The sequence below is a fragment of the Varroa jacobsoni genome, unplaced genomic scaffold (genome assembly GCF_002532875.2).
Source record: "Varroa jacobsoni isolate VJ856 unplaced genomic scaffold, vjacob_1.0 scaffold_1182, whole genome shotgun sequence".
Lineage (NCBI taxonomy): Eukaryota > Metazoa > Arthropoda > Arachnida > Mesostigmata > Varroidae > Varroa > Varroa jacobsoni.
The window spans coordinates 73960-92752 of NW_019214084.1; the positions used below are offsets into that span (position 1 = coordinate 73960).

An 18793-nucleotide genomic window follows, 5' to 3' on the forward strand; every position below is an offset into this window, starting at 1 on the left:
ATATAATATTTAACGAGTGCCAAACCATCACTACAGTTAATTTTTTACTTTCATTTCCTATATTCTAGCTACTGGAGGCTAAATTTGTTAGGTCCTCATAGGCAACCGTTGAGGCGTCACATTCGTTGCGATATCAAAGTAGCTAAATGACTACCTCTTTGTTATGGCCATCCGATTTTATGACTCAGTCAAGGCTCCCATCAGATCCAAACTCTGTATTCATTTGGGAGAACCTCGAGAAGGTCATAGAGCTCGCTTTTTGGTTGTAAGGTCGTTAGCCAAAGGTTATTGCGAAGCTTTGTATACGGCCATAAACACCTCTATGGCCTTGACCGCAATAAACTCATACTTTGCAATCGTAAAATATAAGGTAGCCTTTGTTTAACTTTGGTTTCTGCAACAAACAATAAACGCGCAACCTGGGTAGTCAGAAATCAGTATATTGAAACGTAGCAATTCTCCTTTAGTAATCCTCGATACTTATACAAATATCCGCCTCAACATTACGGCTGCAGTTGATGTTGAAAGTTTTCAAAATAGGCCTGATATGAGATCTCGAACTTCGATCGAAAGGTAAACAAGTTCTTAACTGAATACCGACTGTCTTCTCGATACCGCTTCTATATATGTAGCATAGTATGGCACTAAATGCTCTATGTTTTTCGTACTTTTTGTTGATAACGACCGTTACACGTAGCCTTGAAAAGATGCTGTGTGATATCATCGCCTATGTAACGAAGAGGCATCAATGAGCTGCTTTCGTAAAGACTCTTGACGTAGTACCCAAACGATTCACAGTATTTGTATACAATTGAAATATTGATATGGTATTTTAACGTGAAATTGTCTGTCAGACGAGCAGGAACCTAGACAGCATAAACTGAAAATGCTAAACCGTTTACTCTCTATCTTAATTAAATTAATTGCGTATGTGTCTCCGCTAATACTCTTTTAGTACGACAAGCAGCCGATATATAAATATATATATATAAAAAAAAAAAATAGTCCAGACCTAATTCCGTCCTTGATAGTCATGATTCAACATCATGTTGAGCGGTTGGTTTCCGAAAAGCAGTTGCACTGCCTTCAGTATCTATGTAAAAATGTAAGTTGTCATGCCTGAAATTGTTTCAAAGGAAGAATAAACAATGATTTCTTGATCACTACAAATTACAGTTCCGGAGATTTTTAATGACAACAATGCCTACATATTTACGTTGGCTAGTGGCGTTCACCCTTTGCAGGCGGAGCCGGCTACTCGACTTGGTAGGTGGTCGTAACGGCGGGAAAGCCAGGCCTCTTGTACCTTGCAGTCGACCTTAGGAGTGGCACGGTAGTAGCAGGAGCGGAAACGATGGTCCTGGCCCGCAGATGCTCCTCCATTTGGGGCTTATAGTATATAGCAGGCCTACGTTTTCCGCTTGATTGATGAACCATCAACCGCTCGAGTCCAATTGAAATCGTTCCCAAACTCATACGTTACTGTACACCGTACTCATACAAACATCGTAGACACACATAGACACAAAGTTGTGTACGGCCACACTAAGTTGCTATTCAATTGTGCTATTATAAATAGATGGGAAGCAAAATAAAAGTACTTTTCTTACAAATGCGGCAATTTTTGGCTTTTTTTTTTTCTCTACTTGTAGGGAACTCGTAAGGACATCTAGTATCGCTCAAGATAAATATTGAGGTCGCAATATGTGTGTACATATTTTTAGCAAATTTTAGAGATATAATAATTTTGCTGGAAATGTGCCAAACACTGCTTTTTCCTCGCAAATAGATATTTTCGATCTTTCAATCAGGTCTTTTTGTTACTTATTTATTACTTTTTAATAGATCGAAATCAATACATGGCAGTAGATATACGACGAGAGTATACCATATTCAATTCACGATTGTTTTAACGCATTGATGAAGTTCCAGCCCGATATTCGTTCCAAAGAAAACCTCGGTTGATGCATATTACCCGTAGACGTTTATAATACATAATCTAATGAAGAATACTGCTAATTCAGAATACTGGATTTTCTAACTCTCTCGATAAGTTTGCTCGAGCTACTACAGTTAAGTTTACTTTAGACTTTTTGTGTGCTTATTACCCCCCTGTCAGGGTAATGAGCAATCATGTTAGATGCTGCCGTGCACGGGCGTCTGTTATTCTCTAACAAAAGACGAATAGTGCATTTGGTGGTCGTCTAGAGGGGGGTATATCTATCGAGGTGATATTCATGTCACCTTACGCAAATTTCGCGGTTATTGGAGCCGCTGCGCCAACATCTCCATAGTAACCGAATGACCACCAGGTTTGGCGATCGGATTTTTGGAAGCAGCAATGTTCCCCCAAAAAAAACTCCCTGTGTACTTCGCAAATTAAGCGAGTTCGTAATAGAGGTAATATCGGCGTAAGAGGCGAAGTTTATGAAACTCGTCAGCAGGAACTGGGGTATAACTGTTAATTGTTTTGGTAGGCCACTTCTTTTCAATCTCACTAACGACGACGTAAAAAATAATGTAACTAATAAACTCTTTGTAGCAGGCAATAAGATTTTTCTACACTTAGCCAGCTGGTTTATGTTCATAACTTAATCTAAGTATTTATTCATGATACGATCAATTATATATATATTTAGATATCATTCAACTAGTATACTAAATACGCTATAAAACAGCCTGGCCACAATCATACTTGGAAGTATAGTTAACTTTTAACTATTCATGTTTCATAACTACAAACGGCTATCATACGCAAAAATGTTTGGCGGAAGTCTGTTAGATTTCCCAGCAACTAGATTTGTTGCACTGACAATTGTAACTTCGGATATAAGGTCAGCTATCGTCGATGTGTCAACCCGATTCGAATGTCTGCCCTGCAACCAGGTTGCTGATACGGTCTCAGTACAATCGAAAAAAAAACCGACAAACAACTTCGCTTAAATTGGAAGGTTTACTTAAGAGTCAGTGTTCACGATGCACATGTCATAATGCACAGTAGGCATGTTGCGTCTTTTAGGACTTTTTTGTATAGCCTCGAGCAAAGGCCTAAAATGGCTGGATCTATATTTGGGCCTGGCGTATTTCGCGACAGCGTTGCTGTTCGGTCTCGCAGTATTTAGTTGATTCAGATACAAAAGCTTACAGATCACTGGAACCAGAACGCAATTCTAGTTGTGCATAGAAAATCCTCTTCTTATTGAGCCGCAGCTCTGACCCGGCTGGATTAGTAAATAAACAAAATTACCACCTATGTACAAACAAGGAACGCCACGCCATTTACGAGCAAGTACTTCATGAAGCCAAAATAACCATACGGTACCGGTTCCAAACAGGAGGTGTCATCGCAATTTTTCAATTCAACTGCTAGCTACAGAACATTGCCGTCAAAATACGATGAATTAGACTTGGACAAAAAAGATACCTGTAAAACGTACCTACATTCAGGTATTCGGAACAATGAAATGCTGAAGAAAAAGGAACGCACACTGACCTGCACTGTAATCCAAGACCTGCTCCTGTGACCCAACCCCACTGTAAATTTTTCTGCGAAATGGGGTGCTTATAAAAGTAGGCCTTCAGAAATCGACGTGCTAAAACAGCGTGTCTGACAGTGAGAAATTCTGGGAATAATATTCGATCGAGAGTAACCCGCTTTATATAGAAAGCGAGAGAAAAGTTGAGAACATGGCCTTAGCGGCACAGTGTGTAAAATATAACGGTAAGTAAGTGCAAGTTGTGACTTGATCCCAGTGTTAAGCTTATCCAATATGCTATTGCCATTTATGACAGACAAAAAAGAAGTCCGTCTTCGAGAATAAATGATCCGTAGATATTCTCACACCGCCTCGTTGATATGGTCTTTGACCGTGGCAGGAAAAGCGACCATGTGCATAGAGCACTTCTTCAAAAAATACATGCGTTATCTATTATACATATATAATTTAAAACAAATGGATAAGGATAACGTTATCTACTCGGAAGGTGGTACCTTTTCAAACGTGTAATGAAGCAATGAGCTGGCAGTAAAAGTTCGTGGCTTAGCTACATCGGACGCGTTCGTCTGCGCCGAACTGTGAGTAATTTCCTCGTTGCCAAGGAACCATCTGCAATGAACAGGAAACAAATTATCATCCAGGACAATAGAGTGTACTCGGCAATACACAACTTCGCCTACACACACACACACACACACACAAAAAACAATGCCAAATATACTAATCGTGTCATCAGGTAGATCAACTTGCATATAAAACGTTACGTTTGGTTAGATGAACCTTTTCAGTTACTCAACTTACGCTTATATTAAAACAAATTGTTTATTTAGGTACAGATATTCTGCCGTTAACAGAAGATATTATTGTCTACCTTATAATTGGATTAATTATTTGAGATGCAGTTGCACCATGGTAAATTTCTGAAACGCTGGAAGTATCATTAAACAGCTAATCAATAATCAATCGTGACCGATGAAGATATGTACGTATATACACATTTTTTGAGGATCTCTTTCTTCTATATTTTTCATATAAAAATTTCACAGGAACAATTGGCGACCGTTCGTTCACTCAGCGGCGACTATTTTTACCCCACTTGTCTCGATGGCTCTTTGCTGATGTAACAGTATCGCTATAGTATTAAACTTGCACGTTTACCTGTCTACGCTCGAATCGGGCGGGGAGATTAATACCGCCGGATGAAGGAAACCCTTCGTAGACTATGGGGGGTCTATACACGCAGTCTCGAACGGTAATAGTTGAGCATGTTTACAGATAATATGCGTGTCTGTCGAGATGAGCGGTTATGGAGAGGTTAAATGGCCGGTTACGGAGAGGAGACCGAGGGCTGAGCTTATGTAATATGCTCAGGCAGGTACAGGCCTAAATTCAGTCAAGCAGGCAGACGCACAGAGTGGCATAGAATAAAAGCAGGTTTTGTGCTCGTATGTAGATTTGTGTGTGTCTGTACAAGAATTTTGTCTACTGGAGTCTCAGTAGTGATGTAAAGGGTGAAAAGGATCAGTGGAAGGTAGCGGGAATAGGTCGGGAGGGTCGGACTTTTTCGTTATTAAACGACGCTAGCTGACTTGCATGCCTAACGTACGATCCGAGGTCTGTCGAATCTCTGAATACATACACAAGCGAGTGAAGATAGAAGATGATCTAGGATAGGGTATAAGATCTAACAGCAAAGGCGTTTTGGTGTCCTGTAAAGGCATCCCGCCTAAAGAGACCCACTGGGAAACCATGGCACGGACAGTGGTGTGGGTGCGTTTTCAACTGAGACTTTGCCACAGTTCGCCATCTTTTTTCACCAAGAGAAAAGCAGCGGGCGAGAAAAGGCAGACGTGAACCCGATGGATTGGACCCATGTGGCTCCCATTCATCAGCTTCTCAAACATGTACAGACCGCGTATTCACGATCTCACCACATCACTCCTAAATCAATCAAGTCCAACTGGGGCAACAGCACAACTAAGAACAAAATATAGCTCTGAAATGAGAAATTTAATCAACATAATCATCCCACTAATATTGTTATACCGAAGTAGATATCTACACCCGTTCATCTTAAGACGCTAGAAATGATAACCATAACCCCTCCGTTTTTGTATTCCTCCAAAGAAATGAAGGGAATTTTTACTGTGAGCCAATGCCCCAGACCCGCAGCGAGAACTTCGTTCAGATTAAACAGGTCTGTAAATGATAATGTTTGACCAATCAATTATAAAAGTAGGTGCGCTGCTTATTAGTCATTTACGGTAGACGCCACATATGTTGTCAGAGTCTCTTTTCTCGATGTATATATATATTTGCTGTGTGACAAAGTATCGTAAAGCATCTCTGCACCTAGTAAATTATTCTGATTTATTTTTACGGTGTAAATTATGGGGCAAGGCAGCAACTCTCAACTTTCTTTTGACACGTGATGACGTTCACCAACGTCATCTCTATCTGGCAGTTTTCCGCGTGTAGTAGGCGGCCCCCGGCGCAATTAGCCGGTGGCCACAAAAATCAAATTGCATTTTCCTTTACTTCGTCACAGATTTGCCGACTGGGGTCTGCTTCTTCTGTAGAAGCAGCTTCAGCAATTCTCAAGTTCGACCTTTATTAGCTTTCTGCTTCTGTAACACCCCCTAACCCCCACAGCGGTTGCTCCGCACTTTTAGACCTGATCGCTTGCTGGAGCAGCGATCATCCAGTGCTGATTTCCTTTTCTCAATCACACGCGGCTGACATCTAGAGCGTACGATGATCGGAGATGATGATCATGATTCCCATTGCTTTAACGTTTCCCAAACTCTAATCCAAACGCCCCTGTAAAAGATCAGAGGAGAAGTGTAATAGGCATCACAGAACTTCGGCTTTCTTAGGCTGATACGTGGGCGGTCTCATGGGTGCTTCGGCACGCCGTATAGTGGATTTGCCATGCCGCCTTTACTCCGACCCTAACATCAGTTGCGGTGCCTTCACTCTTGTCAAATTGCGTCTATTGCCGACAGAAGCCGATCGGGTCCTGCTCTTTTTGGGGGGAGCCAAAGACTTCTCCGCCTTCCAGTGCAAACAAACATTCATTGAAACGTGTCCATTGACATTATCCTCCTCGGTAGGTGAAAACTTCTGTGAGTGTACAACTATACAGAGCCTACGTCCACCTTTTTCTCCTGTCTTCTTTTGACTCCTATGGTGGTCAGCAGTTATTTAATTTTTCGCGCTAAAATTCGTTACAATTTAGCCACCCACCTACCTGCATCCCGAAAAGCCTCTATCAAGTCATCATACGGCTTTCGTTCTACCACAACCACTTCCATTCAATGATTTACGAATGAAACGAACAGTCCAGCCTAACCAATAGTAGAACCGTGAAAATTAGTTTTTCATCCGCCACTCCGCCTCTACGCGGCAAGTAGGTACTGCTCAGCAAAAACTTGTTTCAGAGCGGCTTGTCTCTCTGGCTGCCCACCGCCTCCGATATATGGCGCCGATGGGTCAGTAGTAGTGAGACAGACTTCGACTGCTTCTCATCTCTGTGCCTTGGCTCATGCCCAGGCCAAACAAGGCTTGTGGCTTATGAACGGGACAGCCAACGGGCTGGATAACCAGTAGCATTCCTGCTTCGCACAGCCCCCTGTTCCCCCACTCCACTGACAGATGTCCGGAAGCACTTTTTTCTGTCTCTCCTAAAGCCAATCTATGCCCACTTGACCAGGTTTGGGTCTGACGTAGGAGGCGGTAGAAGAGGTTGCTACTGCGGCTGCTGATGTTGTGGCTATTGCTGCCACCGGTGTCGTCGCCGCCGCTTACAGAAAGAGAATCTCGCTTGCAACTCGACAACTGAGTACAGAGTGGGAGTACATGAAAAGGTGTTGTTAGCTGGAACGAAGTAGAACACTGCTGTCATTGGGTCGCTCAGCCATATCCAGACGGAAGGCGGTCGTAGTAGTGGTGACGGCGCTGGTACTGGTCCTGGTTTTGTCCGTTGGCCTCTTCGACGAATCCTACCTATCCCAGTCGGTGGGTCAGCCTCGGTGTGATGACAGCGAATTCAGACAAAACTACTCGGTTCCCTCTTTTTCTTCCCGCAGGATTTTCTCCTCCTGCGGAAGGTCTCTCGTTCACATTCTGTCCCTCTATTTTTCGCTGTTAAACAATAGAAATGGCCAAATCCTTTTTTCCTCCACCAGCCTATCTCCGCAACACCCTTGTCCCTTCCGGGCCATAAAGGCCTGACAACATTGATTCAGCAATTCAATGAGGTTCAATGCGGACGACCATTGTCCAATTTTTCGAAGAATTGGAATTTGGCCGCCATCTAGATGCTAGGCTACCGCCTTGCCATGTTCACTAAGATGGAGATCTTGTTTACGATTGTAGTAGCGCTACAATCGCTACCGATATGAAATATGCGTGACATAAGAAACAGCCTTATTTAGTTTTGATCCTTATTGAAATGGGTGTGTATGTTAAAAATGCGACTATGTAGTTATGTTAGAACGAAGTTTCATAACGTTCAGATGCGTTAGGCTGAGGGGTGTCTACATAAAAAAAATGACTGTAAAAACTTAATAATTCATGCGATGACACTGATAGAGACCAATATGCCGTCGATATATGAATTTGTGAAAAGTAATATGCGTGCCTTCTGAGAATCATCGGCCAAAAGGCGACGCCCACCTTCTCATTGTCGTTTCTCGCTATCATCACTACGTATCTTAGCCTACTATGTATAATATGCTAGAGTACTAAATGACTGTCCAAATTCAATTATAAAAATGCCCGCCATCAATCCAACTGCGTACCGCGCTGCTATGAAGTAATCAATGGAAAAAAAAAACAGCATTTCGTTGACAGTGTATATTAGACAAAACCGGGCCACTTCGTCCTACGGATCAACACATCTCAACCGGCTCAGTCATAACAACGGAGTTGGCCGAAGCAAGGACGTACAAATAAAATCTAATAACGAATAAATATATCGCCGATGATCAGCTACGAACGTGTGCTCGATGGCCCTTATGACCGAAAAATACTGAAAAACGTAGTGATCAAGACGAAGCCAGCTGCTCCGACGTTGCTACCGGCTAAGTTGAAACAAGGTAATAAACCATTATTATCAGTGGGCGTATTCCGCTCGGCCGCACAAGTGATAGTCTTAGTCATGTTAAAATATGGGTACTTTTAAGCGGTTTTTGCTTGCAACAAGTCTAAAGTTAGCCAGCGAAGATATTATATAAAAATATCGTAAACTAGCCTAGGACGTCACAGAATGTTATGATCTATGTTAATAAAATCTCTATCGACAATAATTATGCTGCAAGCAAAGTAATTTGATTTTAAGTTGGAAACCCAGTACACTTTTCGCGTACGTTTATGCAGGGTTTTACATACAGGACTTATAAAGGTATTGCCTGAAATTTATTTTCCTTCATTTTGGTTCCTTAATATTATTTTCAAACGATATTTAGACAAATTGTAGTCACATAGTAAAAAAACTACGCATTTCTAGTTTTCTAATTGTTTAAACTACCATATTCTGTACAATCAACCTCGACCATAGCAGGCTGCATACGCTCTTTAGGATTTATATAACTCTCTTAGCGTTGTATAATAAATTCTTTCCAAGTATCCCGTAAATATTCCATGATTCACATCGCGCACAAAGGGACTGCCGAAAACGGTTATGAGATCAGTTGGCTCATTCCGGATACGAGTCAACTATCTGAAGAAAAATACGCGCGGACTTCCAAATAGAAAATAGGAACCTTTTACAGATGGCCGAACTCATCGCAAAACGCTTTTACAAAACCAAATTTGCGTGTAGGGGGCCACGTTTGCGTATTGGATTATTGAAGGCGATGATAAGCTTATGATATCAGTCATTTCATTCGATGCGATATTGAACTGTAGGGAAAAAAGGGTTTTTATTTATTATATTTATTATTTATATTATTATATTTATTTATTATAAGGGAAAAAAGGGGTCTATTTTTCACAACCTTATACTATACAAGGAGAAAAAGATGTTCAGTGATTACCTAATGAACGCGGGAGGATTGCCCATTCGGGAAACGCAACGAACTTTCTTCGGCTCCCCTGCGCGAGCGGCCAGCCGTTCACCGCCGGCCACTTGAGTATCATGTTCTTCTAATCGAGGCGGTTGAGGAGGCTCTGCAAAATAAGATAAACCTCTTATTGTTGATAGAATCTACAAATGATACATCACGTCTCAAATAATCATAACTCTAGCATAGGAGCTGAAGTTTCAAACTGATACACCTACTACTCACTTAGATACCGCTGGAAGTACTATTCACCATATATAGATAAAGCTCAGACACTGAAGATCACTTTGAGAGATAGTTAATTTATAATGTTAACCTTCTTCATACTATATATTGCAATCATAAGATAGTTTTTAAGGTTAGATGGATCTCTTTTTATGGATGATTTGATGCTGTTTACTATCAGATCACGTGATTTCTCAGAGTGCCATGCCACAGCAGACCATATGAGACACGGCTCAATCGATCGTCCCAGCGACGTTCTATTATTGTGAAACTTCGGACGGCAAGCTCACGGGGTGCTGTTGAAATTGTGCCATCGGGTGACAGGTAGCAAAGATCGTTCTAATAAGATGTCATATAGTCAAATGGTTTACCACTGGATGCCATACACGGTGACAGGTAGGGTGCCTATAGTCACAACAATGTATAACAGTTGAATACGTCTCACTCTATATTATCGTCGTCTTCAGAGTCCTCTCTAGCAAACTCTAACAATGATTATTACAGACCAGCCCAAAAGGAACGTCGGGGTTACCTGGTCCGGTCAAGCTGCGACTTTTCTGCTTGCAAAGAGCCAACGAGGCGCAATCACTGTACTTACCTACAAAGCCAGACTAAATTTATGCCGGAAACGTATTTATTTCGCACGTAAACATTGCAGCAGAGGGTTGGAACTTACCGAGGTTTTATGTTCGTGCCACGTGTAAAATATATGTGGATTATACACGCTAGAAGGGGCGGCAGATTTTATATTATGGCAACATGTAGTTTTAGTAAAGCTAAGCTTGAATGTTGACATCAAATCTAGAACTACCAAATGATAAACGTAAACTGTGGCAAGACAAAGTACCGTACCCAATCGTTTATGTGGTGTAAAGGTTATCCTCCAATACGGGAATTTTCGATGACGCCAAGTGTGACAATTGACACCATCACGAAAACGACGGGTCCATTAAGGTGACGTCGATGATCGCATTTTAGGCACGAGGCGCCGCCTTTATGTATCGAAGAAGTCAATGTCTTTAGGCTCGCACAATCGTGACGTACGATCATTTGTTAGATATGAAGTAGTTTTCCAGAATCATATAACTAAAACCGTCAACGTTTAATATGCGCCTAGTAGACGAGCGAGTCATGTATGTTGAGTTTAGGATAAAAACAAAAAATAATATTCAGATCTGGGGCAAGGACTTGCTTGCACAGACACCCGACGGGCACGCATAGCATCTACTAAAACTATTTTAAAGGTCTGTTTTCTAGATAGAGTCATATCCGACAAACTTAGCGTCTGTCAATGTTAGAAAATCACCAACTGATCTATTAGTGTAGGATGGCTTCCGGCGTCGAATATGTTAAAAAAAAAAAAAAAATCTGATCGTATACAATTAAACACAATTCTACTAGGTTTGAACCGTATCCACCAGACAAGTGGCTGTAGATTAGCCCCTTTGGCAGAATTTTATCGCTATTTATCTAATGAACCCACAGATGATAAAATTATTAAAAAGTCAGAAAATATTTACAACAAGTTTAGGTATAAAGCTACTGTAACTGTGTAACTCGCTTCTATTTTTCTGAGCCTTACTTATTAGAATATGCTTACTGATAGGATTGTGTATAAAATTTACAAAGCTTTCGTGCACATTAGGCATGGAAAAATTTGAGAAAAATTACTGCTAGTAAATTTTCGTAGGACTTTTCTTTTCAGTGATTAGACATGCCGCCCCTTTCTAGTTTGCCCCTGGAACGTTTATGAGTAGGTCTAATGCCAATGCGTTTTACCTAATGTGATCGGATCGTTTAATTAGTTAGATTTTCGATTTTATTTAAATCAGAGGTGAGTAAATTGTCCATAGGGGTTATAAGGCTGATCTAATTATTTCGAAATTATACAAGGTTATGGCCTGCGCTAAACTGGACACACAGGAATCAGTTAGAATTAGGAAACTAGGATCGTTGGATCCTCGAAACTAATAATGGTACGTGAAGTTCTATGAACCGGTTGATTCAGGCCATGGACAACACATGTATTTACAAATTCCTACTTCGTATTACTATGAAACTACAAATTATGATATAGGCCAAGTAGACCAGCCTGTACAATTATCTTGTAACGTTGAATCTATTTTTTCACTAAAATGCATACAGGACATGACATTCGCGTCTGGAGGCGTCGTCTTAATTAAAAAAAACCAGATCAATGTCAGTTGCCTATTAGGATTTTGGTCTATGATCACGTCCCTGCTCATTAAAGTCATGCACAGATGTAATGTAAACATATTATATTGGGTTATAAAAGCTTTTCTCTGCCCCATCTTAGCAATTGAGTATGCTCTAGTCGTTATCAAGCTTATTTAACGCATGACATTTACGCTTATTAAAGAGGAGCCAAATTACGTATGACGTTCATTCAAAGACACGTAGTAGCCGTTTCTGTTTAACAGGACAACCAAATCATATAGCGACCCTGTCTATTCTTACTGAGTCGTATTTTATTGTTCTGCAAAGCTGTTCTGACAGACTGTGTTGAATAAATTAGTTTAATTAGATTAGAAATATCATCAATTTATTACCCACAAAGGTCCACCGCTCTGCGATTTTTTCCGCTAATCATTAACAGTCGATCACTTCTAGTTATATTTACTCGTATCAAGCAGGGCAGATAGGATATCTAGGCACGTCTGTGAATGTACAAACGCATTGTTCATCGCCATGCAATGGAGTGGTGAGATCGAAGGATGGTGACAAAAGGAAGAGGCATGTGATGCTTGCCTTATTGGCGGTACTTCCTCCCGTGGCGTCCTATAGGGCGAAAAAAATAGCACGTTGGCTGGCCGATATGCTGCGGCCGGTGTGCTTGCTTGGCTGTGTTCGGGACCTCGCGATTTCGTCTGCAAAATCACATCCTCATCCAATGTCCATCGCTTGCCAGAAATCCATATGTAACTGAAGCAGTCCCATTCCTGTCTCTTTTTAGTATGCAGGACAAATAAAGGAAAACCGGGAAAGCGTCGGCCAACGGTTTAGCTGGCGGTAGCAAAAAAACGGGGCAGAGGAAGCAGCAGCCGGCTCCGGTGGCAGTAGGATAGCACAAGCCTCCACTATCGACCAGCTGCAACACTTAGTCGTCGTGTCATCGGTGACAGCTACACGGCTATCGCCCCCTTTTCGCTGCTGTTAGAGTAATCTCGCAGCGCCGTGGTGACCTACCACGCTTTCACACATCAGCTGGTAGCAAAGTAGGCCAACGAAGGCATGGACGAGCAAGTGGGATACGGACCTACCCCTATACAGTATTAAGCTGGAGCTGGTTATTTCGAAACGAACCGAATCTATGCAGTGTCTCTTCTTTCTGTCACTGCTTATTCCTAGAGGCTCTGTCTGCTGTAGCCTGCCTGCACTGCAACGCTGAAATACTAGCTAAACGAAATCAATATACCAGCGCTTTTGTCATCCACCTTCAAGGCAAACCTAGGAAGAACTGCGAAGGATTAATGTGACCACGGCTGACAAAGAGGTCTGGGTCTGTTATAAAATGGAAGAAGGCACTGATGGTTACCTGATCACCTGGTCAGCGGGTATTGCCCCAAGGCTAAGAGGCTTCATTCCGCAACGAAACATCTAGAAACATAGAGCGACCATCTAGAGCATGAACAGAAAAAATGACACAAATACAATCGTCGCTGTTTCCGTATATCTGTGTATTAGCAAATCGCACCTCCTGTACCCGTGCCATTTAGTCAAACCGGTAGCCTTCCACTTGTATTGCTAACCTCAGCTATGAGTCAATGTTGGATCCTTACGGACTAGGCTAATTTTGCTCTGAAGGAAGCACAAACAAACAATTTGAGTTCGTATTTGAAAACTGGCTAAGCCAGATAGTAACAGCAGTACTTTTGATAGTTTTTGTGAGTGTTAAGTTGAAGTGAAAAGAACTGGTGAAACATCCAAGTAGGTAGTCGTACAAAACGAAAACTCTAGTTGAACATATCATTGAAAAATCGTTTACTACTTAACTCTTAGAATCTACAAGGCGAACACCGTTTCGATGATGCTATACGATATACTCTAGCATAAAAGTTCTCACCAATCTGATTTGCAGCAAAAATTATCGAGCAATTTAGACTAAGAGAAGATGCCCCGCATTGCTTTTAGAGTAATTGCTCTTCGCTTTGCTCATCCCTAGCACAGCAACATAGAATTTATCCTTCTAGCTAGCTATATATATGTAAGCTAAGTTAATGGATGATCAGGAAAGCAACATATCCAAGCCCCTAGCTAGGGCAAATTCTAGACCCCAGTTATAGTATAACAGTGCAATTGGCGCCTATTATTTTAGAGTAACCTTGGCAGTCCGCACAAGTTTTCCCATTTTTCTACTGATAAGATGATGTTGCAAGTTGAAGACTTTTGCAACAGGACGACGAACTAGCTCAATGTCACGAGTTTAGCCCCACCGGGCGTGGCCAGCGCGTCAGGAACCCTTAGGTTCGTTTCCTTCTTAGCTTACACCACGCCTCGCTCCCCCGTTCCCCCAGCGTTCTTTTTCCCAAACGAAACGGTAACGAGAAAACTCCCCAAGGATTTAGGCAACAAACTAATGGCCGCGAAAGCTTTGTAGCTAGAACGTTTACCTCAGTTTTCCACAATCTCCCTGAAACCTGACATTCCTGTGCCGCAGCTGTCAGCCGGCACTATGGAACCAGTAGAACGCCTGTAGCAAAGCTTCACGATGGCAACTGCACTGCGACCGAAAGCCCACCTGGGTTGAGACTTCGGCTGGCGAAACAGAATGAGTTGGGTACCACGTTCAAGGCAATCTCTTATTCCGAAAACCCTCAGCCAACGACTTTTGCAGGGCTCTCACACTTGTGGTAGAATTGTCTCTACTATCCTCTTCATCGGCTATTTGCCTCGCTTCTAACTAGAGTCGGCTAAAAGGCCTCGAGATACTAGCACTCAGTGGTCCCCTGAGTCTGCCCAGATGATATCCTCACTGGTGGCTATGCTCACCGCAATTATTGCGGCTACTCGTATTGTTACGACCGCAAACTGGCCGTGGCCGACGCGACTTTATTACCAATAGCTAGCTCAAATTCGGGCCGTTGGACAGTTTTTAGGATCCCTCTTTTTACGTGGGTTTTCCCTTGTCATTATAACGGTCTACAATTAAATTTCTAACAAAATCGAACAGGGTGCGTTTCCGCCGGAAGCGAAGCACTTCTTAATTGGGCCATCGTCAAAAGTGGATGCAAACCATATTCGACAAAGCAACTGGTAGTAGCACGGATAGACGGATCTGCGGAGCAGGTACATCACGACCTTAACGCTAACGGTTTAACGACAACTATCCCTTTCACCCGGAGCAATTAAAATACTCTATGGTAGGACATGTTGTTGACAGCACACGAATGACTGTCCCTAAATTGATGTCCTTAAATATAACATGTCATGTTTAGATCTTTCGACGGGTTATATTTCGTTAACCTCTACACACATCGATTTTCGTAGACAGCCAGATTGTCAATAGAATATTGTAGGACAGAGTAGAATCGTTTATACGTTTTTTTCACTGGTATATGTGCAACCTGGCGGTACGAACCCAATGTTTTTGGTAGTATCAGAAACTATAGCTAGCCATGGCCCAATATCTAACATGCATCTAAAGGCGAACATTATGTAACTTGGTCCTACATGGAGGCCGAGGCGCTATTTAAAGGCTTTGACTCGAAAAAATATTCGTTGTTTTCGTGTTATTTGACTAAACTTAACTAGTCAGATCTATTGACTGAAATTATTTTTACACTGATATCGCGGATTCACGAAAGCCGCATTAGGATTTAGCAGAAGAATGCACAAGCTATGTTCTCTCAGTTCTATAAGGAAAGCTTTGTCCATCGAATTCATGTCCGATTGCATTACGGTAACTTGAGGTAACTGCCATACCTCGTATCGTTAGCTGCGCTTCTCGTGACTCAAGTCCAAGATCCTCGAGGGAAGCCATTGTGACTTGGCACTGCCAAAGACCATCGTCCTCCTCTAATCGCGCAGTCGAGATCGTCACCGAACAATCACCGTCTGCTGGTTCTCGGGAAAATTGGTACTTGCCTGGGATTTTACCTGTAAACAGAACAGTAGTAAAATAACCATTTAGTTCGCAGCTCTTAACTCCAATTACGCCGGAGCATCTGATATGCGTGACAAATATTGGGATAGAGTGGCGTTCGTGCAACGAAGGATCCGCTTCGATCACTCGTTTATTCAACGACGTTCAACGTAACATTACGAATTTTTACATCCGTTATGTATTCATATATGGTAAGTTATAAATTGTGGATTAAACATTTGTCGTAGCGTTCCGTCAACAGACAACAGCCGGTACAACTGTACACTCTATTAACTGTAATGCGGATATGGGACAGATGATTAATTCGTTACTGAGGCCGGTCCATATAGATCGGATCTGAGAGTGATAATCTATGGAGTTCTTTCCCGTTGCACTACGCACCCAACCTCTCTTTCTCTAACACACGCTTTTTTATCTCTGGCCGTTAAAAATGTAAAAATCTCCTTATGAGACTCCAGGAAGCAACACGCAAACGCTCAAAAGGCCTTTTCCGTATCTTGGCATCGAGCGACCAAAAGACTGCCACCACAGCTCAGTACAATAGTATCACGATTTGGTCTCTTTTTTTTTTTTTTCGCCCGTACGTTAGTCGCGTGATGTAGGGAGGTTAGAATTGCACGCAGTTCACAGAATATCGAGGCTTCCGTAGAAGTCACTTGTCGCACGGCAGCTAATCTGAGCCGGTGTTTCAGAGAGCGTGAAGGTTTAGTCGCTTCTTTAGAACCTTTCCACAACGGAGTCTACAAGTGTGTTTGCACCTGATAAATCTTCCATACCTAAAACACTTGTTGTCCCCACAGCCAAAGTCACCACCGTAATTTTGATTGTTGTTTACAGTACGACGTCCACTAGCCCATTGAATCGGTGTATACATATGTTGTTGAGAAGGAGAAGTACCTTAGTATTTGTACAGGACAACATTTGCATGTACCATATGCAAAAGAATCAGCATTCGCCGCCCCGAGGGAAGTACTTGAGAGTAAAAAAGAACGGGTGTCAATGGACATGTAGCCAATTCAGTTTAATATAGTCTTATTTGAATCTTCTACAGGCACATACACAAAAACACATTGTACGTTTACGGGTCCGGTCAATCGAGCAAGTCGGTCGAGCTTCAGACAAAAAACTAAGCGAACAAATGTCGTTACGTAACGACTTCTTGAAAGGATTCAGTTTATTCAGTTGCATAGGGATCGGAGTCAATGAATACAAGATTTACGTGAAGGTGGATATTTCTATAGCTTATCATCTATAGCTAGGAATAACAGTATATTGACAAATCCCCCAAGAAGGGTACCGTTGTTATTACCCAAGCGATGATTTTACCCACCCATAGATATTCACATCTGAGCATCTGTGAACACGTACTTCAGCTTAATTTGTTGTTTTGTTCTAAAACTAAATGGTTTTCACTTTCCTAGAAAATAAAAGAATTCCGATGAAGCTGAAGTTTGTGGGGAACCTGCGTTGGCTTTTTTGTGCGAGAGCTCAACGAGCTGTCTAGGCTATTTTTTCGTCATCATCAGCTTCAACGTGGTCTACCTTTCACTTTCACCTGTATTTTTACCGACAGGTGATCACTGACAAAGGAAAGAAGCATCTATATATATATAAAACATCATTGGATAGGGCTGATTGCCTGTACAAATAGCAGAAGTAGAATAGCATTACTGGTTGCAGGAACGGTTATGTTTAGCATTAACAGTAATGGCCTAAAAAGCCTTCGTCGTGTATCTTTGTGATCTCATAATAATACACACTTGTACGTATAAGAGCGGCGGATGACAGACAAAACTATGCGGTTTCATTACAGATTGCCTCGCAAGCCGTTGAAGGCCTCGTGTAGTACCGCAACAATGATTTGTTGAAAGTGTACATATATATATATATATATATACATTAGTTATATGTGGCTGAGCATTTCTACTGCTTCTATAATATGCGTTAAACTGGAAGAAATACCTTTGGAGTGAGCGTAGCAAAGCTAAAAAGAAATAGATACAATTGCAAAAGATATGGCGATTCGCTTTGTAGAGGTGAACGTATAGTTTATTTTCAATAGGCTTAGCATCATGGCCTTAAGTGGCGGGAAATGAACATGACACATTCGATAACAAAGTCGAAGCCTGCAGGCCAGCCCCCCCCCCCCCCATAAAGAAGCGCCAAAAAGCAATCAAGCGCGTCAACACACACCTATTTAGGACAACAAGTGTGTCAATCAAGAGCTCTCTATATGAATTACGATTCCCAAGGGCAGCATAGGGTAAAAACCAGTAAAGGCTATTAGGACACCATCTCATGACGCCAAACGGATGTCCATAACAAGCTCTGAAGGGTCAAGGAAGTCCGAAATGGCTGCTTTAATGTAAGCTAATAGACCTGTTAATTAGGTCCTTCACAAAATGGGTATTGATAGGTCAGGGTTTCAGAAGCCCAATGCTGCTGCATGGGCACAGTTCTAATTCATGATCAATGCCTTGCGCGAACTATTTTACGACAATATCTGCATCTTTAGTAGCAGCTGCGTCCTTGACAGCTCAGATAGTCTTACCATAAAGCATTTTCAAAACAACTGGCCTATTTGCAGTATCCGAAATTTTAGTGGTTAGTAATTAATACACAGTGGTATCGATAACCTTAATAGGAACATAATTTTTTTTTTCACTGGAATCAAGTCTGGCGGCCGCCATATACATATATATATATATATATATGGAGAACATAAGAAAGGGAAAAGAAAGCGGAGATTACTAGCGTGCATGTAGCGTGCTGTGGACGTGATTGTGATATGTGAATGGAACATGTCGGCATGCAGTCTTAATGGTGTAGGAATGTAAGGGTCACATCTGCGCACTGGACTATACCGCTTCCATTTGCTTGGA

At 41.8% G+C, this 18793-nt stretch overlaps 1 protein-coding gene across 1 annotated transcript in view; it reads right to left on the reverse strand.

Annotated features, from left to right (window-relative positions):
* The window catches only part of LOC111267418 (kin of IRRE-like protein 2), a 57814-nt gene that overhangs the window by 37399 nt on the left and 1622 nt on the right, over positions 1-18793 (reverse strand). The window contains exons 3-5 of the mRNA XM_086971321.1: positions 15731-15904; positions 9536-9668; positions 3992-4106 (exon numbers count right to left, since the gene is read on the reverse strand). Coding sequence (XP_086827447.1) covers positions 3992-4106; positions 9536-9668; positions 15731-15904 — 422 coding nt within the window. The remainder of the gene's footprint in view (positions 1-3991; positions 4107-9535; positions 9669-15730; positions 15905-18793) is intronic.